This window comes from Trichoplusia ni, chromosome 18 (genome assembly GCF_003590095.1).
Source record: "Trichoplusia ni isolate ovarian cell line Hi5 chromosome 18, tn1, whole genome shotgun sequence".
Lineage (NCBI taxonomy): Eukaryota > Metazoa > Arthropoda > Insecta > Lepidoptera > Noctuidae > Trichoplusia > Trichoplusia ni.
Genome location: NC_039495.1, coordinates 7,267,423 through 7,293,214, shown reverse-complemented (window position 1 = coordinate 7,293,214; position 25,792 = coordinate 7,267,423). Strand labels below are relative to the sequence as shown.

The 25,792-nt window shown below is 34.1% G+C and overlaps 2 protein-coding genes across 3 annotated transcripts in view; one reads left to right on the top strand and one right to left on the bottom strand.

Moving 5' to 3' along the window:
- Positions 1 to 12,472, bottom strand: part of LOC113503186 (protein I'm not dead yet) — a 37,015-nt gene extending 24,543 nt beyond the window's left edge. The window contains exon 1 of the mRNA XM_026885019.1: positions 12,299 to 12,472. The gene's annotated coding sequence lies outside the window, so the exon portion shown is untranslated. The remainder of the gene's footprint in view (positions 1 to 12,298) is intronic.
- The window catches only part of LOC113503188 (GPI transamidase component PIG-S), a 50,592-nt gene that overhangs the window by 13,552 nt on the left and 11,248 nt on the right, over positions 1 to 25,792 (top strand). The window contains exon 1 of one of the 2 annotated variants that reach the window (XM_026885025.1): positions 12,543 to 12,633. The exons of the other annotated variant lie outside the window; for it this stretch is intronic. Coding sequence (XP_026740826.1) covers positions 12,627 to 12,633 — 7 coding nt within the window. The 5' untranslated portion in view covers positions 12,543 to 12,626. Of the gene's footprint in view, positions 1 to 12,542; positions 12,634 to 25,792 lie in introns of those variants that run through there. 2 annotated transcript variants of the gene reach the window in all.

Here is a 25,792-nt window from a genome sequence, read left to right as displayed (position 1 = left end):
TGAGTCCAAAAACTGACCCAAACTAAGACCAGGCAAAGACTCTATTTTATGGATAACCTGTCCGTGAAAAAAAAATCGGCGCCATTACATTTTGATAAAAGTCCCGAATGACAAATATGTACATCCACGCACACAAAATTATATATTGTGTTCGCAATGAAACAGTACCATCATAATATTCAATATTAACTGCTTAGGCCAGGCCTACAACTGTACTGCACATAAAACTTTACCCAAACCTATTATCAAATTATGTAGGAAACTCTCGACACCGGTTGAGCCACTTTTTAATACTCAACCATAGGTTAACGAACTCCCATCTAATCTCCAACTGCATAATATTAGTAAATATTAAACCGACGAGTTTCGAGACGAAGGCATCGAAATATTTGAGCGAAGGTACGTAGAGGCCTTAACCATGATAATTATACTGTATCACATTCGTAAAATAATAGACCCTACTAATATTATAAACGCGAAAGTTTGTATGTATGGATGTTTGCTCCTCTTTGACACAAAAACTACTGAACGCATTTAGATGAAACCTGGTACACAGATTGTTTTTAACCTTGGATTAACACATAGGATAGTTTGATCCCATTTTTAAGCTCCAGTGGGATAATATTCGACTTTCGCGGGTCGCGGGCAACAGCTAGTTTTAAATACATTGGTTGAAATTCCATAGCCATTCCCGTACATTTGAAGTTTTGATTGCCAACAACATGTCGTTTGACTTTGATTTGTCAATTCACATTGTAGCGATTAGACAGCGCTTGTACTCGGAGTAACTTGTTTACACCCTCATTGTATTTATTCGATTGAATCCCAATGTTTTGTAATTGTAGTGTTTTACATATGGATCACTGTTCATTCAACTGTTTCTAATAATAGCAGACCCATCTAAACAGCTTTCGATATACAAATAAATAAGAATGCCCTCGATTTTACACACAAGGACATATTGTCAATAAACCCAACAGACTTGAAAGTTAATATATCCAGTTTTATGCAAGTCTGTAGTAAATACTCTATTTTTGAATACGAAACTGTAGGCAGCTGTGACGCTGTTAATTGTCTTGTTGCATCAGCTGCGTCTAGCTCAGAAACTGTCATAATTTATATAGTTTAAAACGTCAGTCTCGCCCCAATTAATTTTTTTTCTCTATTATCATAACCTTGACTTAAATAATAATAGCTTTTTGTCCAAAAGTTTCTGTTGCTTCTATTATCCTTAACATATTTATAATGCTACTTCCGTTCTTCTAAAACTAAATTCAACTTCCATATCGGGACTAGTTTCAAAACTTCCTTGTGAATGTTAATGATTGACTTTAGCAACATTCGAAACTGGTTTTCGTCCTTGCTTCAGTTTTGCAGCCTCTCTTTTCCTGGTTTCTGCACGACTATCACCTAGTGCAAGGTGATACAAATGACCATTTCATTTTATTTGAATTCTATTATTAATTTTTACTTCCGAAGTTTGTTTAGACAAGTGGTCAGTAGATAGTTCCTGTATTCAAATTGTTTAATACTTTAGTCACTCCATAGTTGCCTTAAGTTTTGATTTGATAGTATCAAGGTCAATATTTGTTATACTTTTGCTGATTTTCACAAGAAGAATGAAATCTTTTCCTTTATATTTTTGTCTATAGCTATCATTCGTCTGTTTTATTTGCTTTGGCTGCGTGGATAGCCGAATGGTAAAGGTCTCCACGCCAAAACTACTGATCGCCATGTTTTCGGGGTTCCAGCCCAGCGTTAGACACGCTTTTGCAGGTCTTTATTAATGTGGTCAGAATGTTTATGACCACGCAAAGGTCAAATACATTGGTGCGAAGGCCGTTGTTAAAAAAAATATTTTAAGAGGAGTACCTACGTAATGTGGAGCCGTCAATGTACTTATATCGTATAAAACATTGTTTTAAATAACTGAAACACACAAAACTTGTATGAAAGCCACACATTTCATACATTACATACATATTTATTGCTGTCGATTTCCTCAAGCACTCCAGACCACGTTTACTTCTCAGCCATAAAACATCAGGTTTTGCAACGTCTTCACAGTAATGATACATTCGGTTTTGACATCCAGTAATCAAGAAAGCTCGTATCGATGTAATACCTTAAAACTCGTTACGATTTCAGATGCTCTCAAACGTAACATTAATGTTAATTTAACCGCTTTGCCTTGGTTAGCCAATGAGATCAACGATCTCTCCAATTCTAATTCATTTAATACGTGTGAGTCAAATTTGGGAATCTTTCTTCGAAGTTAATATATTTTAAAACGTTATCTTTGGCTTTATGGTCTAGTGGTTAGTGACCATGACTGCTATACTTGGAGGGGTCGATTCCCACTCAGGACAAATGTTTATGAGATGAGCACGATTTATTCGGTGTCTGGGAGTAATTTATCTTCTATATCATATAGGTATTGAACTTGTGCAGTGTCTAGGTGTAATTTATATATATCATGTATGTATTTAGAAACATATAAGTATGTTTATCAGTTGTTTAGTTCTCATAATACAAGCTTAGCTTTGCTTTGCAGTTTCAGACTAAATGGCGTTGTGTGAAAGTTGTGGAATATAAATCTATTATACTTTATGAGAATGATATCTACGATTCAACAGTTATTAATGGGATTATTAATGATATAATAGGAAGTCATGGGAGATTATTTATTGTAGAAGTAAAGGTCATATCTAACGGTACAAATTAAGGTGATAATGTTACATTTGTATGTATACCCCTCGTTATGGATAGTTTAATCTCAAGCACACGCTCTCGTGATAATGATTGTGTTATTAATTAGTAATTCCATGCAATCTGATAATTCGAGGACATCATAGTTGATGCACGTGTTTAAATTCTCTTTATTATATATTCTAAAGAACTAAATTCATCTTCAAAACCTAGTTATTTGAAGATCACTGTGTCTGTCGCGCTTTTCATATTTTTTAAGTCATAAATGATAAACATTTGACTCCAGACTGTGCTATGATGAAGTGTACACCAATAATACCTTAGATATAATTATGTCATCGCACTACGGTGTCCTCGTATACTATTCATTTTAAATAAAAAATAATATGTTTTCAAAATCTTATTTGATTTTCGTAGGTCTAGTTCACTACAACAGTGATTGAACTAATTAATAATCGTCACTTTAATTGTTCTGCTTCATTAAACTCGACACCACGCGTTTGGGACGCACACCCAGTAGTGATTACTATATTAATAGCTATTGTCTACTGTCATTGCGTTACCAAGGTCATTGGTACATAACAATAGTAAAAAAAATCTTACTGCATCAAACTAGATATCGAATTTATATTTGTAGGATTTCGGACACTAAAGTCTAATAAATAATTGAGCATCTCAAAATCATGGCCTTCAGAATATTCTAATCAACTATTAAACATATATAATTTAATAATGTTTTTTTAGTACTATTTTAAATGTAAACAGTAAAAACCTAAATGAATGGACGATAAGTTCAATCTCCCTGTAATCGTTAACTATTCTTGTATTTAATATTTTTGGAACCAAAACAACAGGTAGACTGCTAAAAATACACGTTCATTATTATTATTTCCATTAAGCGACCGGTTTGTATCCTACGTTTAAAGAATTTCAATAAAACTCATATAAATGCACTTAAGTGATAAGTTTGTCAAGTCGTTACGCTTCTATACTTTGAATTTCTTAAAACTTAGTGATAGGGTTTCAAGTAGTTTGGGGTGCTGGTAGCAGTAAAGCATGAAATGTAATTAATTAAGACTTGCAGGCATTTAAGGAATATAAAGAGAATTCAATGCAACGTAACCTCAAAGCAAATTTTTGTAGAAGAATATAAAGGAAATTAAAATGTTGTATCAGTAGATGCAAAAATCTGAGTGGTAGTAGAAATTAATTCAACACACAAGCGTCAAAAGAAGATCAAATCACTCTGTTCCTTTGATAAAATAATGTTGAAATGCTGAAGACTTCTCGTTAAATACATAAACCATGTATCATTACATTAATATAGCCCCATTCGTCATTTTAATTCAAACTAATCTCCAGCCAATATCTTGAACTTGACCTCTCAACAAATTAGCTTCAAACTCATCCACTGCCGACAGTGGAGCACGATTGCAATATGACATTCAATAACGGGCAAATAACAGGAACACCTAACGCGAATCGTGCGTCCATTATAATACAATAAGGATCAGATCCAGTGGGAACTGAAACGGGTTCCGATCGCTCGTGATCTAGAGCACATAGGAATTATGGAATCATATTCAGATAGTCGTATTTTTTTCATTTTCGATGATTCAAGATTGAAGTGAAACTCTTTTTGGATTCTATCCTTTGAAGAGATCCATGAGTATTCAATAAGGCCATCACGTCATACTGTTAATTGCCATCCTTTCAAAATTATAATTCGGAATTAACGAATCGAAAATTTTGGGAAAAGATAAATAATAATCTTATGAACTTACAAGAGATGATCGGAGCGATTCTGCGGCATCGCAAGATATGCTTTTAGACGTTTCACATGACAACAATATCAATGAAACTCATAATATAGAACAGGAAAACCAACACTATATATTCTAGTCTCTAAAATTATTTGTAAACAAGTCACGTAGGGAATCCTCAATGGAAAGTTATCTACGAGGAATGCGAACCAGGTGGCATATGCAACAGACATTACTAGAATGAGATCATTGTAAGTAAGTGTTTACGTAAACATAAAATATGGAAGCGAAATGACCATATGAGGGATTGTGGTTCCATTTCTACTAGCACGTCTTCTTAGTTTTGAAGAGTTCGAATTTGGATAGGTTACCTAACTATTAGCTCATCCTTTGCTTAGAAATTTAGATGTCTACTGTTTAGTGATTCTTTAGTTACATTTTATATTTGTTGCTCAATCCATTTCTATTACAGTCTTCCACCGTCTTCTAAAATTCTTTGATTTCATCCAGTTCATAGAAAGAATCAACATTGTTCACTTTCATGTCTCTTCACGCATACATTGTAAAAGTAAATGGTTACCTAGTATTGCTGGATGTTGCACAATCACTTGTTGCTAACGCTATTGCCCCGGTTAGCATGTTACTAAGAAACAGACTACGGTTGTGCTAAGTCAAACTACACTAAACTATTTAGACCGTTTATAATATTTATCGTCATCCGATAGACTTCAAGCCAGCCTAAAAACAAGACCAGGTTTTAAAGCGTTAATGAATATGTTTTTCTCTTTAAAAGCAAAGTTTATAAATGCGACGAAAATTGTTTTGAATTTCTTCATATTTTCGATGTTACCTGCCTCAGTTATTAAATGTTTTGTTGATATTTTAAATATTGGCTTTATAAACATCGGATCAAATGTGATCCCTTTATATATACGTGTTTGAATAAACCCTGATCATACTTTAAACACTGTTTCTGTAACTTTATTCAACTTATTTCATTATGAATTGGTCTCGTGTCAAAAATATCTTTAACTGAGCAATCAAATTTTCTAAAGTAAGACTGGAATATTTTTCGACTATTTTTAGAACAAAGTTCATGATGTCTAGAAGCGATGTAGGTGATTGTTATATATGTATATCGAATGACAATCACCTGATTATATAACTAGCTGTATTCGAACTCTGGTTTATCTTAACGAAGATATAATAACATGTGTGAATCATCGCGTAGTCTAGTGACTGTGATGTCTTGGCTTTCATTTTCATTTGTTGTTTCTTTTATTTGGGATTGATTAACTCTAGTTACAAATTCTTCAAATGATGACCTCAATTTGATCCTGACTTGTTTTCGTTGCTGAACACTGATTAATTGGCCTTAAATGCTTCAACCAATATGAAAGCATTCGCCATTCCAAACCACGGAAGCCACTTATATCTTCACTCAAGTCAAGCACCCCAAAATCAGCCTGTATTTATAGCCCACGCTTGGTAAAATCTAGGTTTCCCACACAATATTTATTCCGAAAGATATATTTACATATTTATAATATTTATTTTCAAGACACATGTAAATATCGGTTTAAGTTTAGTCCTTTAGTAAATACATCGTGCAAATAGTTCTATCAGGCTATCAGCTGTTGTTTGTCATAATTTCATCTGTATCTATATAATTACTAGCTGTTGCCCGCGACTTCGTCCCCGTGGTAAGAAGATATAGGTTATGATTTATACCTGCCCTGTTTTTTTTTTCACATTTTCCATTGGGTCTTCGCTCCTATTAGTCGCAGCGTGATGGTTTATATAGCCTAAAGCCTTCCTTGATGAATGGTCTATTCAACACAAAAAGAATTTTTCAATTTGGACCAGTAGTTTCAGAGATTAGCGCGTTCAAACAAACAAACTCTTCAGCTTTATATATTAGTATAGATCTTGATTTCGTTTTTAAGATCAGCTTTACCAGTCTTCGTTCCATAAAATGTTTAATTAAGTTCTTCTTTGTAAAAGTTCATCTCGCCATCACGTGTATAATCACATGATGATCATTTATTACCTATATTATTACGGCTGAGGTTATCAAAAGTGTTAAACTATAAAAGTTTTGATCCTATCAACCGTATTTTTAGCGATAGGTCAAGGCAAAACTGTGCTCCTTATCTTAGGTAATAGATAGGTAGTCTTAATCATTTTCACGACTTTATTCCATTTCGTTTATTTTCTTCGTTTCATTACCGATATCAGTAGTGTATTCAGTTCTATTTATTTATTTTCATGTTCTTTTGCCGTGTTATTCTTTCTCCGAATCTTTATCTAGATGCCCAAATACAACATTAAATATATTCTCATTTCATGTTATTTCCTTTATAAGTTTAATTATGGATTAAGGATGTCTCCACGAAACTCAGCGTTCTCTTTATGTGCATGAAGCGTGGACCAAATCTTTGTTAGTTCAGTGAATCACCGCATTATATTTATCATGGCATTCAACTCGGGATCAGTGTCGTTTACCTTATAAACTGCATCATGTGATTTGGTGCAGAGTAATTAGCCCATTTGATCTCTTGGTCCGGATTGTGACGCAAACCAGAAAATTCGTTGACTTCAAACGATGTCGTTTTGTTTTCGAAAGATTTGTTGATAAGTCGCTTGATAATGAATGAACATCGCTCTCCTAGTATTCTATCTATCTCCTATCTAAAGAAAAAGGCTTTGGAGATTAGTCAACGACTAAATATTTTTCCAAAATACAGGTCTCAACTGGATTTTCACTTCTTAATTATTCTAAATTGTATGGTATCCCGAAAATTTTAAAATAATTTTTTCTTTGTAAGTTGTATCACCTGAAAAATCCTGGGTTATTAATTTAAACCTGGAGTCCAACAGTTTGAACAAAGCCCTCTTACTGATCAACAATAATTTTGATGTATATTTCAAAATAACCCAGACAACGCTAGACTGATTGATTTCTTGAAATCTCCGCACGGAGCCACTTAGTAAATTTCCAATCTCATTGATACCATGTACACAAGTTTCACCTACTTCATTCCTCAATTTTCCATATGGATAGTTATTGTGAAATCTAAACTGTTCTTTTATTTCATAATTTGTCGCACCGTTAGAGACTTCGTTAGTGATAAGAAGTTATGACGGCTCGTATTTTATTACGGTTTAAAGTTTGTCAAGCATTTTTCGTACCTTAGCTGTAACCATTTCCTGTTACTTTTTTATACAGACAATTTTTAAGCCTTTTAACTCGTGTCACCAAAAGTGAAAATACTGTCTTGTTTTCAATGACTACATCTCTCTTATATATTCTTGAACATAAAGCACATAAAAAAACAATTGTTTTTCTGGAATGTCGGGTAATAAGGCCATTATCAGTTCACAAAACCACTGAATACAAAAACGCAAGTCATTCCGCTGCAAACAACCACAACGTCCCCACACCTCACACAAGCCACAAATTCAAAGTAACAAAGAACAATATGCTCGGTAGGCATTACATTTTACTACGAAATACCTTCCACATTTATGCTAATGCACTCAATCGGTGCACAGACGTACGCTAATGGGAGCAATGTATCGCATTGACCTTTTCCGGGCTACCTTCACTCATTTCCAATAGCTTACGCTGAACATGTTTTCAAAATACTTAGTTATTCTTCTTGTTAGTTCATTTGTTATAAACAAATCTTTAACGTAGCCGCTTCGGTTTGATCTAGTACGCTTGTGTTTTTAGATGTATCCTATTTAGTTTTCTTGAAAGTGGAATTCAATGTAACTGTGTTACGAAATTTGTTAGTTGGACCAATTTCTTTTATAAAAGTAATATTGGATACATAGGCAAAAAAACATTTTATTTCTAAGCAATCTGTATCAAAAATAATTACACATGTTTTTTAGGACTCGAATTTAATTCTCCTTAGCTGTTTGAATATGGCATTTAACAATCATTCTCAAGCTATAAAATCTGTATCGCTAATTATTTTTAGTGTTTGCCTGTAAAAATCCTATGTCTGCAACACGATGATGAAATATTTAAAAAAATTAAGTCATAGACGGTTTACTGAATCGTGTTCATTTATGCCGTACGCCTTCATAAACATAATACGTATTAAGCTGTAATCACACAGTGAAATCACAAAAAAGGTCCTATCATTAAAGAGTCATCATTGTACTAGCTTAGATAAAATCTCTGATTCAATATATCAATGCTGCGACACACCTCTTTTTCACGCTTATCTGATTTCCGCTTACGTCAATCGGAGGCAGACTCAAAAGAGAAATAAACATTGCTGTACGTTTCCAAACAAATTCTCGACGATTCATAGTCGGAACAGTTTCTTTATTGTTGGACCATTTGATTTGGACATCACAAAATGCATCCAAGCATAGTAGCTTTTGGAAAAACTAGCCAAAAAATATACAGATTGCCGCTTGTTATTTGATTCTTTGTCAAAAGCAAACTCTTTGTCTTTGTCTACGTTTTAATAAACATTTATTATAATGAAGCCAGAAATCGGACACGCCACATTCAATGGGTCTGTATCAACAATTTCGTTAATACAAATATTACTATTTACTCAGATGATAAAGTTGCAAGGTAAAACAGGGCATACAGTCATTGTCTGCTTATTGGGTCAGCGTACGTCAGACGTTTAGATGTCTTAGTCTCTATTTTACTTAAACCACATAGCAAATAGTTACATTGGTGTTAGTTATCTTTTGCCTTGGTATAAACTCGTAAAGATGCGTATTAAGATTTCGTATCCGCTGCGTAATTTGATGCCATGATATGACGTGACTAAATCTGAGAATTTAAAGCTGGCAAAATTTACCGAAAATTTACTTCTTCAATCTCAAATAACTAAGATGTTGAATGATAAAAACATTGTCGATGGATAACCTAAACGATTCCCCAGAAAGCTACAGGAAAATAGCAACTAGAATTAAAACATAAACCTTTCAAATATTGCGTGATAAAAAACTATATTGAAAACTGCTCTATTCCCAGAATATCAAAGGAAAATTGCACTTAGAAACAATTCCAAACCTTGTCATGCAATGCTAGCGTCAAGTCCTAAGTTCATAGTTATGAAAGATGAGACCAAATAGTAGATAGTTTCATAGACACGAGTCACTCGATCTATTTGAAACTGAACTTGTTATGAAGATACACTTGCGGTAATCATACACGCTTTATGTGATACTGTTGATGAAGCATTCGATGTGAATAAGAAACTCTTCTTACGAAGCAAAACATCCTTTGCATTTGACTATATCATAAAACAAAATGACTATCATCGTCTGTTATTATCCTAGAATCTTCTTAAAGCTCGTAGAAGATTTAAATTTTGGTAGTGTCAGATTTAAATCTAAACTTGGCTTCCCCTTAAGCTAGCTACTGCATTAGTCTTAACAAATATCTGTTAATTCAAAAGAATTGCAAGACCATTATTGAATAGTAAGGAAAACACCTCAAGGGTACTTAAAGTGAATTAAACTAATCAACAGTAATTAAACAGTTCCAATTACGAACATAATTCATTTCTGTTTTGACACCTCTTAAGTATTTCTCGCTTCAGAAATCCATTTATAAATAGATGTTCATTTAGATTTATCTACATTCATTTCGTTTACGTGGGTACGTTTTGCATTCAGTTTTATCAAAACACGTATCGTAGAGATTTCATTGACTGAAACTGAATTTTTCTTTGAAGATTCATGAGAGTTCTGTTCCTGCATTCAGAGACAATATTCCTATTAAAGATTGTAAATATCAATCAAAGGGGAAAGATTAACGTTCCGTAAGTCATGTGCCTTAAAATTCTCGCTTCTATTCAATTCAGCAGTTAGATCAGAGGTATTTCTTTGCCTTCAAATTTCCTAAATTGTGTGCATTAATTCACGTTTTCATCAAATTTCCCAGTTGTTTACACTAAAGGTTTCTGACCTACATCCTATATTATTTGTTTATCACTACGCCTCACGCCAGAGCAAGCCAATCTGACCGTTGCATACTCAGAATGACTAAAAGTTTTAAGAAGTTATTAGAAAATCGTTCGTCACTATCAAGATTCATCGTTTGTTTTCCAACAAATATTTATGTTACGTTAAAAATATTAATTATGATTGATATTATAAACAATTATGAGTAATGGTGGAGCAAAATATTTGAGGACGCGAAATTTCAGTTCGTTCTCTACTTCAAAGCAAAGGGCTTTAAAGATAGATGCAGATGTCTTCCACCTTTTTCCATGTTCTGCAGACAATCTACTCCCAGTCCAGATTCAGCGTAACATTAAAAACGATAGAGAGACACACTATTTGACTTCTATTACCCCTTATATTTATTAATACTCCCAGACAAATATTAAATTAAAATAAGAGATAAGAACATTTAACCAATCAAGATTAAAGATTTTCATGATTATCACTATCTACATAGAACACATTATTATCCTTCCTACAAATAATTTTGGTGTGCTGCAACAGCTACCCAGAATATGTGATTTCAATCAATGATTTTGATTAATTGATTGAAGCATTTATTTTTTGAATTCGAGGGTCGGTATTTCGAAAATGTTTTACAAATCGAAAGATTTTTTTTAATGTGCTTTACACTCATTGTATTTTTTTATGTTAATGTTTTTTATCTCAAAAATAAATGTTTAACTGCAATTGAACGACAAATATTTTTTTCTTCTATTATAATGATGCGGAAAGCGTCGATAATATAATAAAAAGCGTATAATTTTCAAACAGACGTCACCATTTTCATTTGCATGCATAGATAACAGGATATGATGGGATGTCGTAAAAAGATTATGGTTTACCTACATATTTTAATAACATTCATAGCAAAATTACATGAACTAGAAAAATGTTACATGTACTTATGCATTTATTTTAAGTGAACAACAATACAACAAATAATATATGTATTTCTTATACAATGTATTTAATTTAATTGACAAAATTTATCGATTTTTACTTTTCAAAACCAGTTAACATCCTCATTGAATGTACTATAAGCCTGATAAGAGTATATACGTGTTTCAAACGCGGTTACATCGAGTTAAGGATATTATACTTGGTTCAATGTCAGGGCCGAAGTCTGACTAAATACATTACAGCATTGCCATAATCCCCACATATCGTAATAGTCTCACAAATACGTTTTCCGTATTTGCTAATTGCGTAATATCATCAAGGAGGTCCAATTCCAATATTAGTTTAGTTAAATCATGGCAGAATGAGAATTCCTTGCGCTGTACTAGAGAAATTTCAAAAAATATATGGAGTAAAGGCCTTGACGTAAAGTATGTATATATTTTATTTAAAATTATTTTGTTTAAGTACCCGTATTTAAATAATGTACAGAATTATTTATTAGTTTCTTGCGTCTTTGCCTATTGAATATTAAACATGATGACGTATTAAAACCTAATATAAATAAATTCATGATTGATTGTATGTTAAGTGAAATTCTTTATTATTTATTTCCTTTTTTTTCGTTGAGAGGCTACGGATAACAAACGCAAGTTTTTGAACTATTTCATAACAATTATCGTTATCACCATTTTCCTACCTTGTTGTACTAAAAATAAAACGTTTTCAATTTGACTGGAGAATATAACGCTTACATTTGAAATATTTTTGCTGAGAAACAGTTGTAAAACCGTATAAATGAATCTATTTTATTCTAGTAACCTTGTAGTACTCACGACTATTGTAATAAATAATTTATTATATTCTACAGTAATTAAACTATTCATTAAAATACAAAGAAAATAGTATAAAGCTTTAATAAATAATTAAAATCTTACCTATAGGTACAGAGAAATCCTTTGCATCGTCACGAACTAGGACACCAGGCGAAGTTTAAAATAACACCACACGTTATAGCTTCCTATATTATTATTAGTATGTATTTAAAGTTTTCACTGTGCGAAAATCTTATGCGCGAAAATACGACGCTCGCTGTCGTGCATCCCCCACGAGACACGGGCACACACTGGCCGACCCGTGGACTGAGCGTCGGACACTCCCGCGCTTTTTCTTCGCCAGTGCCGCGTCGGGCAACGCAAACGCGTCGCATTCAGCCTATTTATTTTTAATTTCCATGAGTGTGATGTGTACCTTCTACACGTGACGATGACAGGTCAGTATTAAAAGGACGAATTCATTTTCTTTTTCTTGTCATTAGCTTTTTTAAATGCTTTTTTTGGAACGTTAACCTGTTGCGGTTCACTCCCTCTATTAATAGATTTATAAACACTGATGCAATTTTATGCCTCAAAAGTCATGTGATATTTTCAGTACGGAGTTTATTTTGCCTTAGTTCGTATAGCGACCCATATAATTACGGAACCAGTCTTCAAAGTAATGCTAGGGCCGCTTCTAATAGAACGGCGTTCCACTTTAGTGCTGACATTTTTCTTAGGGAATGAAAATTACAGTCATCAGCAGAGATGCTCGTATAATGTACGAGATATTTTTGTATGACATATTTTATCGCTAACCGGGATTATCAAAGATTCTGTTTATTTTCCTCTTTTATTAAGACTAAAAATATATTCTGCGTCTGCCCAAATGATTGCAGTCATCAAGTTATCAATGTCATTTAAGTTTGAGTGGTAGGTGTTAGACAAGGACAGCAATTAAAGATAGTCGAGTCGCACTTATAAACTTAAATAATAATTTCAGAGCCATTAGCTAAAGAGACTTTGTAATGACACTTTTGAATTCAATTTTATTCAGATTTGTTTTATTCAATTACGATATCCATTCTTACGTCTATCCAAGCCTTTATTTACTAATATCCCAAGCTACAATAATACCACCAATATGGTGTTTGATAATGCGTGGGTATAATCACAGGATCAAGGTTGATGTGTCCTATCATCAACTTTAGCTATCCCATGATTAAGGCAGACCTGTGATGTAATCAACTCGTGTTGGAAATACACGTGTGCTTTTAAAACTAGTTGCGACTCGCGGGTTTGCTTGAGTGAAGGTTTTTGTGATGAACAGCAGAAACAGATAAAAATAAAATAAAATTTTCGTTTATGCACACCACAATAAGTGCAGGATTCGATAATTAGTGTTGTTAGCCCATGTTCTACCAATATATTAAAATCGGAAGCGTTTGGAAGGCAATAGTAATTTACCAAGCGCTGGGAAAGTAAAATTGTGGATATTTAATGTGTCCATAGTTATTTTGTTATTCAGGATAAAAAAAATAACAAATCGAAATTCATAAAAATCAGTTTAACAGTTCATGAGATCGTTTAACGAAACAAACGGTAAAAAGTACTTTGTTTTATGTATGTACGATTAGATGCCATTATCAAGGCTGTTGCCTGCTAGTGGATCTGACAAGTTTTTCTACAGTTTTTTATAACCATTCATTATTCGGACCGGTCTCGTGAATGTAAATACTACAAAGATGATTGTAAACATCTGATCCAAGACATTTTTTTATGTTGGCAACACTGCGCAGTTTATATTGTATTCAGTCAACCAAAGAGGTTGGAACTAGGAAGTTGTTAACACGACTACTTTATTATTCGGTACTGAAAAAGTCTGTTTACATTTTAAAGAGATTTTAAAAGAAATATTTAAACATTTTGTCTTTAAAGATTTAGTTTCTCTTTTGTGGTTAAAAAGCAATCGAAATAAATTGTTGTTTAATTAAATTCATTAATTATTGACCCACTAATTGCTTTTAAGATTATGTGTATTTTATATTAAGAAATACGTGGTCAGTTAAACTGTTGTTAGGAAACTATTTATTTTAGTTTCGGTTAACTTGGTCCCACTAAGCCAGATGCGAAGGCCAGTGCATGAAAATTGTAAACCCTGTTAGAAGTAATGCTAGAAGTGCCAATAAAAAAGGTTGTCACAATTTAGACAATTTTACTCTAACATTATAGAGTTTAGATTTTAGGTTAGAATTGCAAAATACCAAAAAAAAATCAGCATGTACTTATTGCACTTCAAGAGCTTAATAGCCAAATCGAATAGGAATGACTTGGGACCGTGCACCTAGAGTCATTACTGCTAAACTGCCTGAAAGGCGGCCTACTTGAAACAAAACCTTTGTTTTCATTAAACTTGGTATATACTGTGGAATCTGAGCCAATTCCAAGAAATAGCATATTGCAAAAATTGATAACCGATGCAGCCAAAAATAAACAATATTATACAATTAAATAAATAATCCCAATTTGTTCAAATTTTTGCATTATTTAATTAGACTTTACTCATAATGTTTTTATCGTAGTCAATTGATAAAACACAAGGTTATTATGGTGGGTAATACTTCATAAATGTTTATAAACATAATATTTTATGCACACGGAATGACCAGCTTATCAATTTTTAGTACTATTTAAAATGTTTAACTACGTTTTAAACTCTTTTGCTACTTATTTAAACCATAAAAATCATTAGTTGCAACCATTTGAACTAAAATCTATGTTTGGAATATCATCAATTGTCATTAGTGTTCTTCTGCACTTATTGCCTCAACGATCCTTTCTATGTATTCTTAAAGCAGGGCTCCTGCTGGTGTGTAAGCGAGACGCCACTAGCCGCAGTGTAGTGATCTGTCTCGCTTCCACAATAGCAACATCCTTTACTTAAGTATTCACAGTACATACTGATAACATATTACCGTAACCAAAGTCACGGCTACTAAGAATTGCAGACTATTAAACCTCGACTTACATCAGATGCCCCACAAGGAGTACCACGTAAGTCGTAACGCTTTACGTCACGTAATACGTTAACTGGTCGGTTACGTACTTCTACTTAGCTGAGATTTGTGGGTATGAAGACCAGGTTTATAAATTAAGGAATTTTGGGCAGTATTTTGTACTTTATGGCACAAATTTTATTTGATTCTTGGGTCTGGTAGTCGAAAAGCAAGGTGATATAAAAGTTGGTCGTATTAAACCTGGTGGATATCCTCATTTTCTTTTGCCCATGGGAAGGCTAGAAGACGTAAAAGATTTCCACCAACTAAAACCACCTTAATGCTTGTCTATTCCCCTTTGCCGGGGTCATGCGTGAACGATTTAAGCTACAGTCCAAAAATCCATGAGCATTGTCGAGTTTCCAAAGCTCCAAATATCAAATATACAATCAAGTTACTTAGTGTTGGGATTGAAATTAAGCAGGTTTAGCTAGAAAATTTGGCCACTTTATAAATCTTATTTTTTCTGAATAGTTTCGGACCCAACGGGAGTCCTTATTCATGTAGTAACACGGCAGCGGGAAAGTCAGTAGAATCTTCGTTTTTCTTCTACATTTATTCCTAGAATGTATCTACACCGACATAGTAATGTATAACGCTACCCTGGCGCTAATCTAATCTGGCATTCATATATTTCTATACGGCCTTCCAAAAAAGTCAGCCTAAAAAAATAAAAGTAAAAATTTTCACATTGAAGAGTTCTATTTGTCGAATCAATGCTATTGATACGAAAATAGTGATACGCTGTGACCGTGAGTTTCTTCCCGGTTTCCTATGAAAAACATTGTTAAATATAAACTCTTACGCACCGTTACACAATCGTTTTGATATGACGCGAGAGAAAAGCTCCAACACGGAGCATGTGACTTTGTTTTTCGTACTCTACATGTATTTTTTTTTAAGAATATTTGATTTAGACTGATAGAACTGCTTGTTAATGAGAATTCAGTATAACATGACATCAGGGACTAACGAAAAGAAACTCTCTGTAGTGAGAGAAAATACAAGCGTCCATCCAACTGGATCCAAGTTAATAAAAATCTGTCTTACATATAGGTACCTACTAGTACAGTAGGTACTCTAAAATACCTGATATCTAGTACCTCCACATTTCAAGTACTGTTGACACTGGTGTTATATTGCAAAAGAGTCCCTCAATAGGTATTGTACGCCATCTTGCTATAAACAAAACGTTTTAATGAATTCTCTCCAATGACTCCGAAGATTTCTTTCATCTACTCAAAAGAAAATTGTAATTAATTCTCGTTTACGTAAAATATTTTTATCCATATGTTTACACATAGCAGACGTTGCGATTATGAATCGTACGCGCAGGTGCTGGCATATTGATTTCATTAAGCGCACCATTATGTTGCAATTCATTTGAATAATGTCTGCTGTTTCTGTGCTGACGTTTCTCCTCATATTTGACTTGGCTACTTATTTGATTCTAGTTGAATCAAAGAGTTGTTTTATAAATATTATAATACATTTATCTTACTTTCAATCAACTGAGGTTGTATGTTCGTGACCTTCAAAATAATCTAAACCTAGATAGCCTTTCTTGTTATGTGACTGTACCCACTGCAAAAGTGAAGCATTATTTAATGTAAAATATAATAATAGGATTATTTACCCTGTACTTGTATTTGAATCGAAATTATGACAAGGGTATAAAAAGATTTCTGCACCGCCCCCCCCCCCACCCTTTTAGCCATACTCAGAACCCGTGAAAGCATTTCAAGTAGTTCTCCTTCATTTTTAGCGCCAAGTAAAAAGTCTTCACTGTCAAAATGAGAAACAAAACTTTGCACTTGCTCTCAACAATCAACGTGCATATTATGACGTCATCAACCAAATAACATTAAAAACTTACAATATCTACAAACCCTTCTAAGTATGTCTAAAAATACTGCGGTAATGTGCCGACTGTACTAGCATTACCGACTGTTAAGTACATACAAAGGTCACAGTTGCCTTACGCTGACGTCACGCGGGTGGGTCAACCACACCCACAACTGCGCAGCGCCACCGCGAATCAGCATTCAGCGACGAAAGCAACTCGCGCGTTGAGCAATGGCCGATGGTTGGGGGCTCGATATTTCAATTTCGAACACTTGCACTTCCGCTGTTCTAAATTTGTAATGTTGCCGTTCTGAGTACGTTATTAAAAGTTTGTATTTGTAGTTTTCTTTTTAATTTATGGTTTTTTGTTCATAGAGCTGTTTGTTTGTTTTTAAATAAATACTTTTTTAATATAATCGTATAATGTTTTTAATGTTGGCATGTTAGGTAAAAGCAATCGTCTTTTACTTGAACTCTAATATGAGTATTTATAAGCCAGTTAGCAAACAGTTTATATAACCGGATTGTTTTCATTAAGCCTATAATTAATTGAGTTACGCCACACACAGTGAGATTGCATCATTGTAACGTCATCTTAACACTTGTATGGAGTAAAAAAACAGTAGAATAGCTTTGTAAATAGGAGCTAAGTGGGTACATGTTTACTCTGCAGTACCTACTACTTAAAAGTTTTCCTTGTGTCTGTTTTCCCATAGCTTAGCTTGGCAATTGTTTTGTAATGATGTCAGCGAGGCAACGACGCCATTGTCTCTGTCACGTAGCCTCTATTTTCTCTATGTAATCACTGGTTTAAGTTTATTTCTCCTAAAATAACGTGACCCTTCCCTTTCAGGTTTACTGTAGTCGGGTTAAAAAGGTTTGAATTTTTTGATCGTTCGCAGGTAAGTAGTAAAATAAAAAAAAATAAAAAAAGCCTGCCTAAGTGGTCTTCAGGTTAATTATTAACGATACAAGTTAATTTATACCCAGATGTAACTAAAAAACATCATTAAGCAATTAAATAGAATAGTGTTGATCAATTTTAAAATTATGTGCATATCATCACAATGTATTTGAAAACAGCGTCACGGAAATAGTTACAGTAATGTTGCATATTATCGTTATAAGCAAGTTTATTAGAAACAGGGACGTAAACAATTTAATAACATTTATAAGCAATTTATTGCACTCATTCATACACGCGTTATATCTTATACACGAGGAAAATTACATCTTACAGATTAGTTTATACACGACAACGCAAGTTTCCCTAGCTATAGTTCATGATATTAATTTCTAAGTAACTGCCGCCATACAAACTCATTGATTCACCAAAAGACGTGTAAAGGGGTAGCTTCAATTTGGTATTTGTTATTATCGAGCCATCAGAAAACGATCATCTGTAAAAAATGAAATTGTTCATAAGATGCCTGATTGAAAGACGCTCGAACAGATAGCAAAGCCTCAGTGGATAGGCTTACGTTTCTACCGTCTGTAGTAGGTAGTTAACCTTAACCAGTCTATTAAAAAATTAACTTTGCTTTTTTATCAACCTTTGATGATACCGTAAGAAAAAGTACTGTTCCTATTAAATACTTAGATCACTTTATTTCAAGACAGTTTCGAAAATAGCAGTTGGTACATGATATTTACGGGGTTCTGTTTAAACATGCAAAGGCATTCATCATTAGAAACCAAAGTCGTCAGCTATTGAATATACATTGTCTCATATACCTAATAAGTTATTCAGTATCATATTGCAATATTAACAAGAAATACAGAATTGAAACTACAACATAAAACGTTAAGTCTTAATGTGCTGTACGCACCCGCAGCTGCGCAGTGCGATTGGTTTTGCTTTGATATTGCTACGTCACACGGCTGTGGTCCAACCTTGAAGGTTTTCAAGAAATAGGCATTTTTTTGTTGCTTTATGTTGGTTGTCATCATGGACATATCTGAAGTAGTTGGAGGGAAATATCAAACCAAGGAAATACAACCAAACTTGAAACATTTTGGAAGAAATTATAAATCCACGCTAAAGATGGTACATAATGATGGTAAAATATTTGGGTTTCCATCGTTCAGGAAAGGCTAATTCTAATGGTTTACTGGTAGTCCCTTTAGAAGTCTATGCATTTGTATTGTGATATACGACAGGGTTCTCAACCACCTCTTTTACACTGGTTCCGCTTGATTCTGCGTAATTGCACTGATAGCGGATAGCCGATTGGTCTAGGTCACCACACCAAAGCCAGAGTGCGCGACGTGTCGCAGATTCGATTGTCGTGTAGAACAAGCATTAATGTGATCCACGGATTCATGTTCTAAGTGTCTTCGTGAATGCGACTTGTATCTTTGTGACACTCCTTGACATAAGTATTAAAATCCTTATTGCGGGAGTCGTTTATTTAAAAAACAAATATGAGTAGATGCAGGGTGTTAATAACATCTACAACTAAACCGCTTTCCCGTCCACATATGAAATATTCAACACATGCTCAATGTATGTAAGTATTAGTATCATATGCATGAAACAGCTAGAATAGTATTTCGTAACCGTATTTGTAGTTTCTCTTTCTTAATAGACTTAGTTGCGACAAAATATGTTACTGTGAAACTAAGTATTTCAGATAAAATTAAATGTCTTGTTGTGATGTCACTCATTAGCAAAGATTGTTTTTCAACCTATTTTCCAGCGGGGAAACCAAGGTCGTTGGAAATGGAGATTAATCTTTGTTGTAGCATAAAGGCTTTGTTCCTCTGAACTTGAATTTTCCGAACGATCTCGTTAGCATAGGGGTCTCAAAAATATAAGTGTATATTGCGAGACTAATTTCGCACCCGACCAAAAACAATCAAGAGCAGATGTAACGGTGTCGCCAGCAAACTAAATAATTCTCCTTGTCAAAAAATAAACCATCCTAGATTCTATTTTTTTTAAAGAATCATGGTTGGTATCATTCCATAAAAAAACGGGACTGACGGAAATAAATTCTTTTTTCAAATATACACCACAAAAGTAAATGTCTGTACACACCTACACTACAAACAGTGACTGCAGTCATTTGTACGCAAATTCCTTTAAATTGCAACCACAACCACTAAAAGAGCAAAATAAGTATAAATGTCAAAACGTTCTCCACGTCATTTGACATTGAAGTAAGTGACAAGCGCTAACCGAATACTAATTAAACAGTAAGTTACGGTGCAGTACTTCCTGAATCTTAATTCTTGCTGTTATACAATCAAACGGTCGTCCTTGACCACCGGAGGCATGAACGCGCCGTCCATTTTGCGATTTTACGATGCGATCGAATTTTGTAAACTGAAGATTACTTTTTTGTCTATGGCACGAGTGTTGATGAGTTTTTTTTTAAGATTTATGAATACATCTCTAGTTTCATCGCCCTATCCCTTTTATTATAGTGCGATGAAACCCAGCGAACGTTGTTTTAATAAGATGCATCATACAGATATACAATGGAAAAAGAAATATTTTGTCCCAATCTCAGATGAAGTCAAATTCTAGACACAATGTAAGGTTAGCTGTTCCAGGAAACGTTTAATAAAAAAAATGAAAGGTACGTTACATAGATGTTGTCCAAATCTCAGACCTAACCAATATACACTCAAAAATCCATGAGAATCGGTCAAGACGTTTCGAAGGAGTTTAACTACAAATACCGTGACACGAGAATTTTATATGTAAGATGTAGGTAAATGCACAAGTTAAAGTCTATTTATAAAACTCCGTTCCTTAATTATACACAATATACCTACACTTGATTAAGATGATGACATGAATGCAAAACCTACTTATCTTTACGATTTAAACACACGTGAAACGACAGACAAATAATTTTTTTATGTTTTATTTGTATGTATCGTAAAACTTTTGTCATTCCGCAGCAATTGCGGTAACATTTTTGATAAAATAATCCTTGTAACCTAATTTAGAGTTTCTGATTGTGCGTATGAATAGACAAGAGACTCCTAACGTTTTGGTGATAGGTAAAAAACTAGATAAAACAATAAATGGTAGAAACATGTTAAGCGACGGACCATGCAATTTTTTAAAACTCTCGTGTTATGTGATTTCGCATCTCCCATTTATACAACCAAAGCTCAAAAATCATTCCGCATTCTAAAAATGTGATACACGAAATACCTTTTATTTAAGTAAAATGAGGAAGTTAAACACAGTTTCATCTTTCCTATCTGAAAGACAATGCATAATCCTTGTTTAAACTAAGCCAAAAATACTGCATTAGATGACGTCATACAAGTAAGAAAACAAGATCTGTTTCTTGAACGGGCTGGCTGTGAAAATTCTAGGTTGAAAAGAAACGCTGGCACATGTATTTTCTAACGCTGACGCACTTTCAAGAGCGTATGGCTGGACTTTGAACATCAATATAATGGTAAGGACGTAGAAGGTCGTGCAAAAAACCCGCCAAGTGTAAGTTGGACAAGCGATTTTGAGGGTTCCGTTTAAACGGGCTAAGTAAAACAAAATTGGACTACCATCCAATTTATGATGTACTTAATATTATAAGTAATGTTTTTATTTGAATTATGTGTTGTTATAGCAGCATCCAAAAACATCATCTGTGACAAAATCAACAGCCTAGCTATTACGTTGCATGAAATACAGACCGGACACATGGACCGATAGCGCCTTAGCGATAGGGTTTTACTTTTCAGGTACGGTACCCTAAGAACCGTCAAAAACTGCGAAAATATAGAGGTTATTTTTTCTTTCAATGATTTACTAAAGTTGGAACTGTCGAGTCAGATGACATGGTCTTTCTTTTAGTAAGGATAGGATAAATTTAGGATGGTTATAATTGAATACTGTTTACAGTATGGATAAATATTTGCCATGCTTACGGATAGCCCAGAAGTCACGGTGATATTTTTCGTGTTAAAACAAATTCAGGCTTGTCGAAGACTTAAAAATAAAAACTACAGGTTTTACTCCCTTGTGAAAATCATGTTTAACTCTAGCGCCTGATTGTGCATTGATTGATATGGTTTAGGTGGCTTATAGAAAAAATCGGTTAAATTAATTCTATAAAATACGAATATACAAAGAGTTCATGATTTCGTATTCGACTAAGGGAACTGAAAACACTCGATCGTAACTGGATATAAATTTTCGACTCGTTTTCAATCGGGATTACATTTTCCGGAACCATGCACCGAGTCCAAACAAATTCCAAAAGTCCCAACACAATTTCCAGTTTAAAAATATCTCTTACCTACCAAGCAACTAGATTCAAACAATCAATCAATTCAGCTTATTGAAGTCCACTGTAGGGCATAGACCTTCCCCAAGTTGCACAACACCCGGTCCTCAAACTAGATTAATCAGTTAAAAAGAACTAGTTTACAGTTACAACTGGCAGCTTTAGTTACTGTTATAAGGCTAGGTAACGCAATTTCCTTGGGTTATTAGGTCAAGCTGCGCCATAATTCTACGCTGCACCTAGGTCGTGGACGGAGTAATCATTCTTAGTACATTACCATGTAAGGTACTTTGTAATGATGGTTAATGCACAGCAATATGATTATTATTTCTAACACCTGAATTATGGTTTAATCGAAGACATAACTTTGGAAAAAAGCTTTATTCTTTACATACTTATGTACATAATTCTGAACACTGATTTGCTCCTAGATTGCTAGATCAATTTGAATGTTTTTTTTGTATATATTATGTTTGGTGTGGAGTTGTTGCTTTTGCCAAATCAACCCAGCCGTACGAAGTTAGCCAGATCAGCTAATGAAATATTTTGTTCCAAAACTTTTACACAGTGTTGTCTAGTTGGAAACTAGGAAAATCTCGACTTATCAAACCTAACTCCTTATGAAGATCTTAATACTGATGGTATTTATATTTTACTGATCGAATGAAAATAAATAGCTTACTGCGTTAATTTGGTCACTGCTTTCCATATTGATTTTGGCTTCCACCTGAAAATAATAACAGAACATTTCCATAACGTCTTTCAATAAAATGTTGCAATCTAACTTCTTAAATGCGGAGAGATTTAAGACTGTACACACTATACATAAAACTTGAAATTGATGATCTACATAAGATGTTATGCTTATGACGTCAATAGAAAGCATTGCAATTCAGATACCCGAAAATAAATTCCATGCCCACGCACAGATATTGATATATTTTTTAAACCGATAAAGTGAAGCTGGAAAAGCTAAACTAACATCAGATTCCAAGATTTTCTCATGGATTATCTGGGCCTAGAAGACAATTTTCTTATTGAGTTTAAATTATATTGAACCACTCATATATACATATAACTGAGTCTGTAAAAATGTGATGTCTGCCCAAATGATAACGCTGAAATGTATGGACTAACAAGTCACTTGTCACTGGTCAAAAATGATGTGAGATAACATTGTCTCGGTCCACTGGAAATGTTTTTCTTTATACACGCGTTTCCCTTTGTAATCATGTCTTGCAAGTCGAATTGAACGCAATTTTTATCATACACTGGATTTACTATAATTTTTCATGCGTAATGCAATAATATGTTAACTTGAAGCTGACCTTATGCCGTATTTGGAAGTTTGTAATCCGGGTGAAAAATGAAACAGCCCCTCGGTCTTGTTTGATTCGTATTGACGAATACATTAAACTACAAAAAACATTTCTTTATGTTAACCTGCATCCTCTGGGGCGTTTTTTGCCTGTCCTTTATAGGTTTATATCATTATATGCTTAACATGCCCTTGGCTCGGTTCTGTTTTATCTGCACTTGACCAGTTTATTGCCGGATGAAAATAGCGACCCTTAATTTTACGATACACTTTTACTGCTCTTTCTTAATTATGTGCCAGAAGTGGGAGTTTGTTTTTATCGTGTTTATCTTCAAATCGGTTGACCTTAGTGCCGTTCCGATACTCCAATCAATCAATTTAGCCTTTCAACATTGCTGGACAAAATACCCTACAAAATTAAAGCACAATTCTTCCATCATTCATCTTGTCCTACACTGCTGTATTCTTGATAATTTTTAGTTTCATTTACTTAAAATCATAAAACCAAACCCCTTGTTGAACCAAAAAACAAGAAACATACCAGTCCAAAATCCAAAAACTTTACGACACTATTGTCTGTCCTCACATCCATAACTAGTTTCATCTCGTTTTCATCAGATTTCGTCTATTCTACTCTTGCCATGGACACTTAATTTGAAGAATTTCCACAAATGAATCCTGTCAACAATATGAGGTCACGTCACGACTCGTTGAGCAAACATAATCTTGTATTTAGCGGATATGTTAAAATCTGTGTATGTAAAATTTTACATGAAGGTCGTTTCATGAAGATTTTCATTTACTTTCAAGGCTTCATTGGCTTATTATGTAATGCTGAAAACTGTATTTTGTTTAATCGATTTTGATTATTTTGAGGTATGACGCATATAAGCACGTTTTTTGGTCTATTATTTAAAGGGAAACAAACATTGTTATCTAGTGATATAATGTACGAGATTTTTGTCAAAAAACAATGAGACAGCACCCCGTATCACCAACCCTTCACCGCACAATATCATCCTAAAATCATCTGATCAGATTTCCTTATCCATACTTTATTTTTGCATGGGAAAACGCTATTCAGACATTAACAAGAAATTAAGATAATCTAATAAACTCTTTAAGATAATACAAGTTATTGCACCATTACACTCAAAAGTGTGACCATATGAACTGTTTGTCCAAAGAATTAAAGCCTATTTGGCATACAGCGTGATGACGGTCATAATTCATACATACCCATTCGTTGATGAATGACGGAAAGTAGCTTACTTATCTGATAGGAGACCACGAATGGCCCAAATTGTTGTTTGCATCCATTCTCATTGTTTTTATATATGCTTTTATATGGTAAAATGAACCGTATTCCCTTGTATTAGGTGTCACTGATGGTCTTCTGTGGTGGACCGTGTGGTATCTATCCTAAAACGTATTAGTTGACTCGACAAACAATGATAGGAACTGTGTCCGCCGTAATAGATAGATAAAAGTGCCATCGTGAGGCTTAATTAAATATTTTTGGTGAGTTTGTACTCTGTTTTTAGCGTTTTTTCGTGGATGGAATTTTGATTTATCTTTAAGTAAAACAGGATGTGAAAAAGAAACAGAATTTTTGCTTAATTCCTCCAATATGGATTTTACTTTTTGGTGAGACGAATAATTTTTAATCAATCAATCAATCAATCAGCCAATCATAGTCCACTGCTGGACATAGGCCTCTCCCAATTTACGCCACAACACCCGGTCCTCCGCCTTCCGCATCCAGTCCCCTCCAGCGACCTTTCTCAGGTCATCGGTCCACCTGGCGGGCGGGCGTCTTACCTTACGAATAACTTTATTTTTGATAATTTTAACTGCATGGACAGCTGAGTAATTGAAGTAACCACGCCGAAACTCATTGTGTGCAACATGTCGCGGGTCCGATCATCGCATAGAACAAGCGTTATTGTGATCCCCGAATGCTTGTCCTGAGTCTGGGCGTCTTTGTGCAAGTGACTTGAATAAATTGAACAACGATATGAGACCAAGGAACTTGTCATTAATATACTATATCGTAACATAATTATTACGTTATAACTAATCTAGGATACTACAACTCATAAATGAAACATTGTCAGTAACCCTAGTATTATTTAGGTCACTCAAG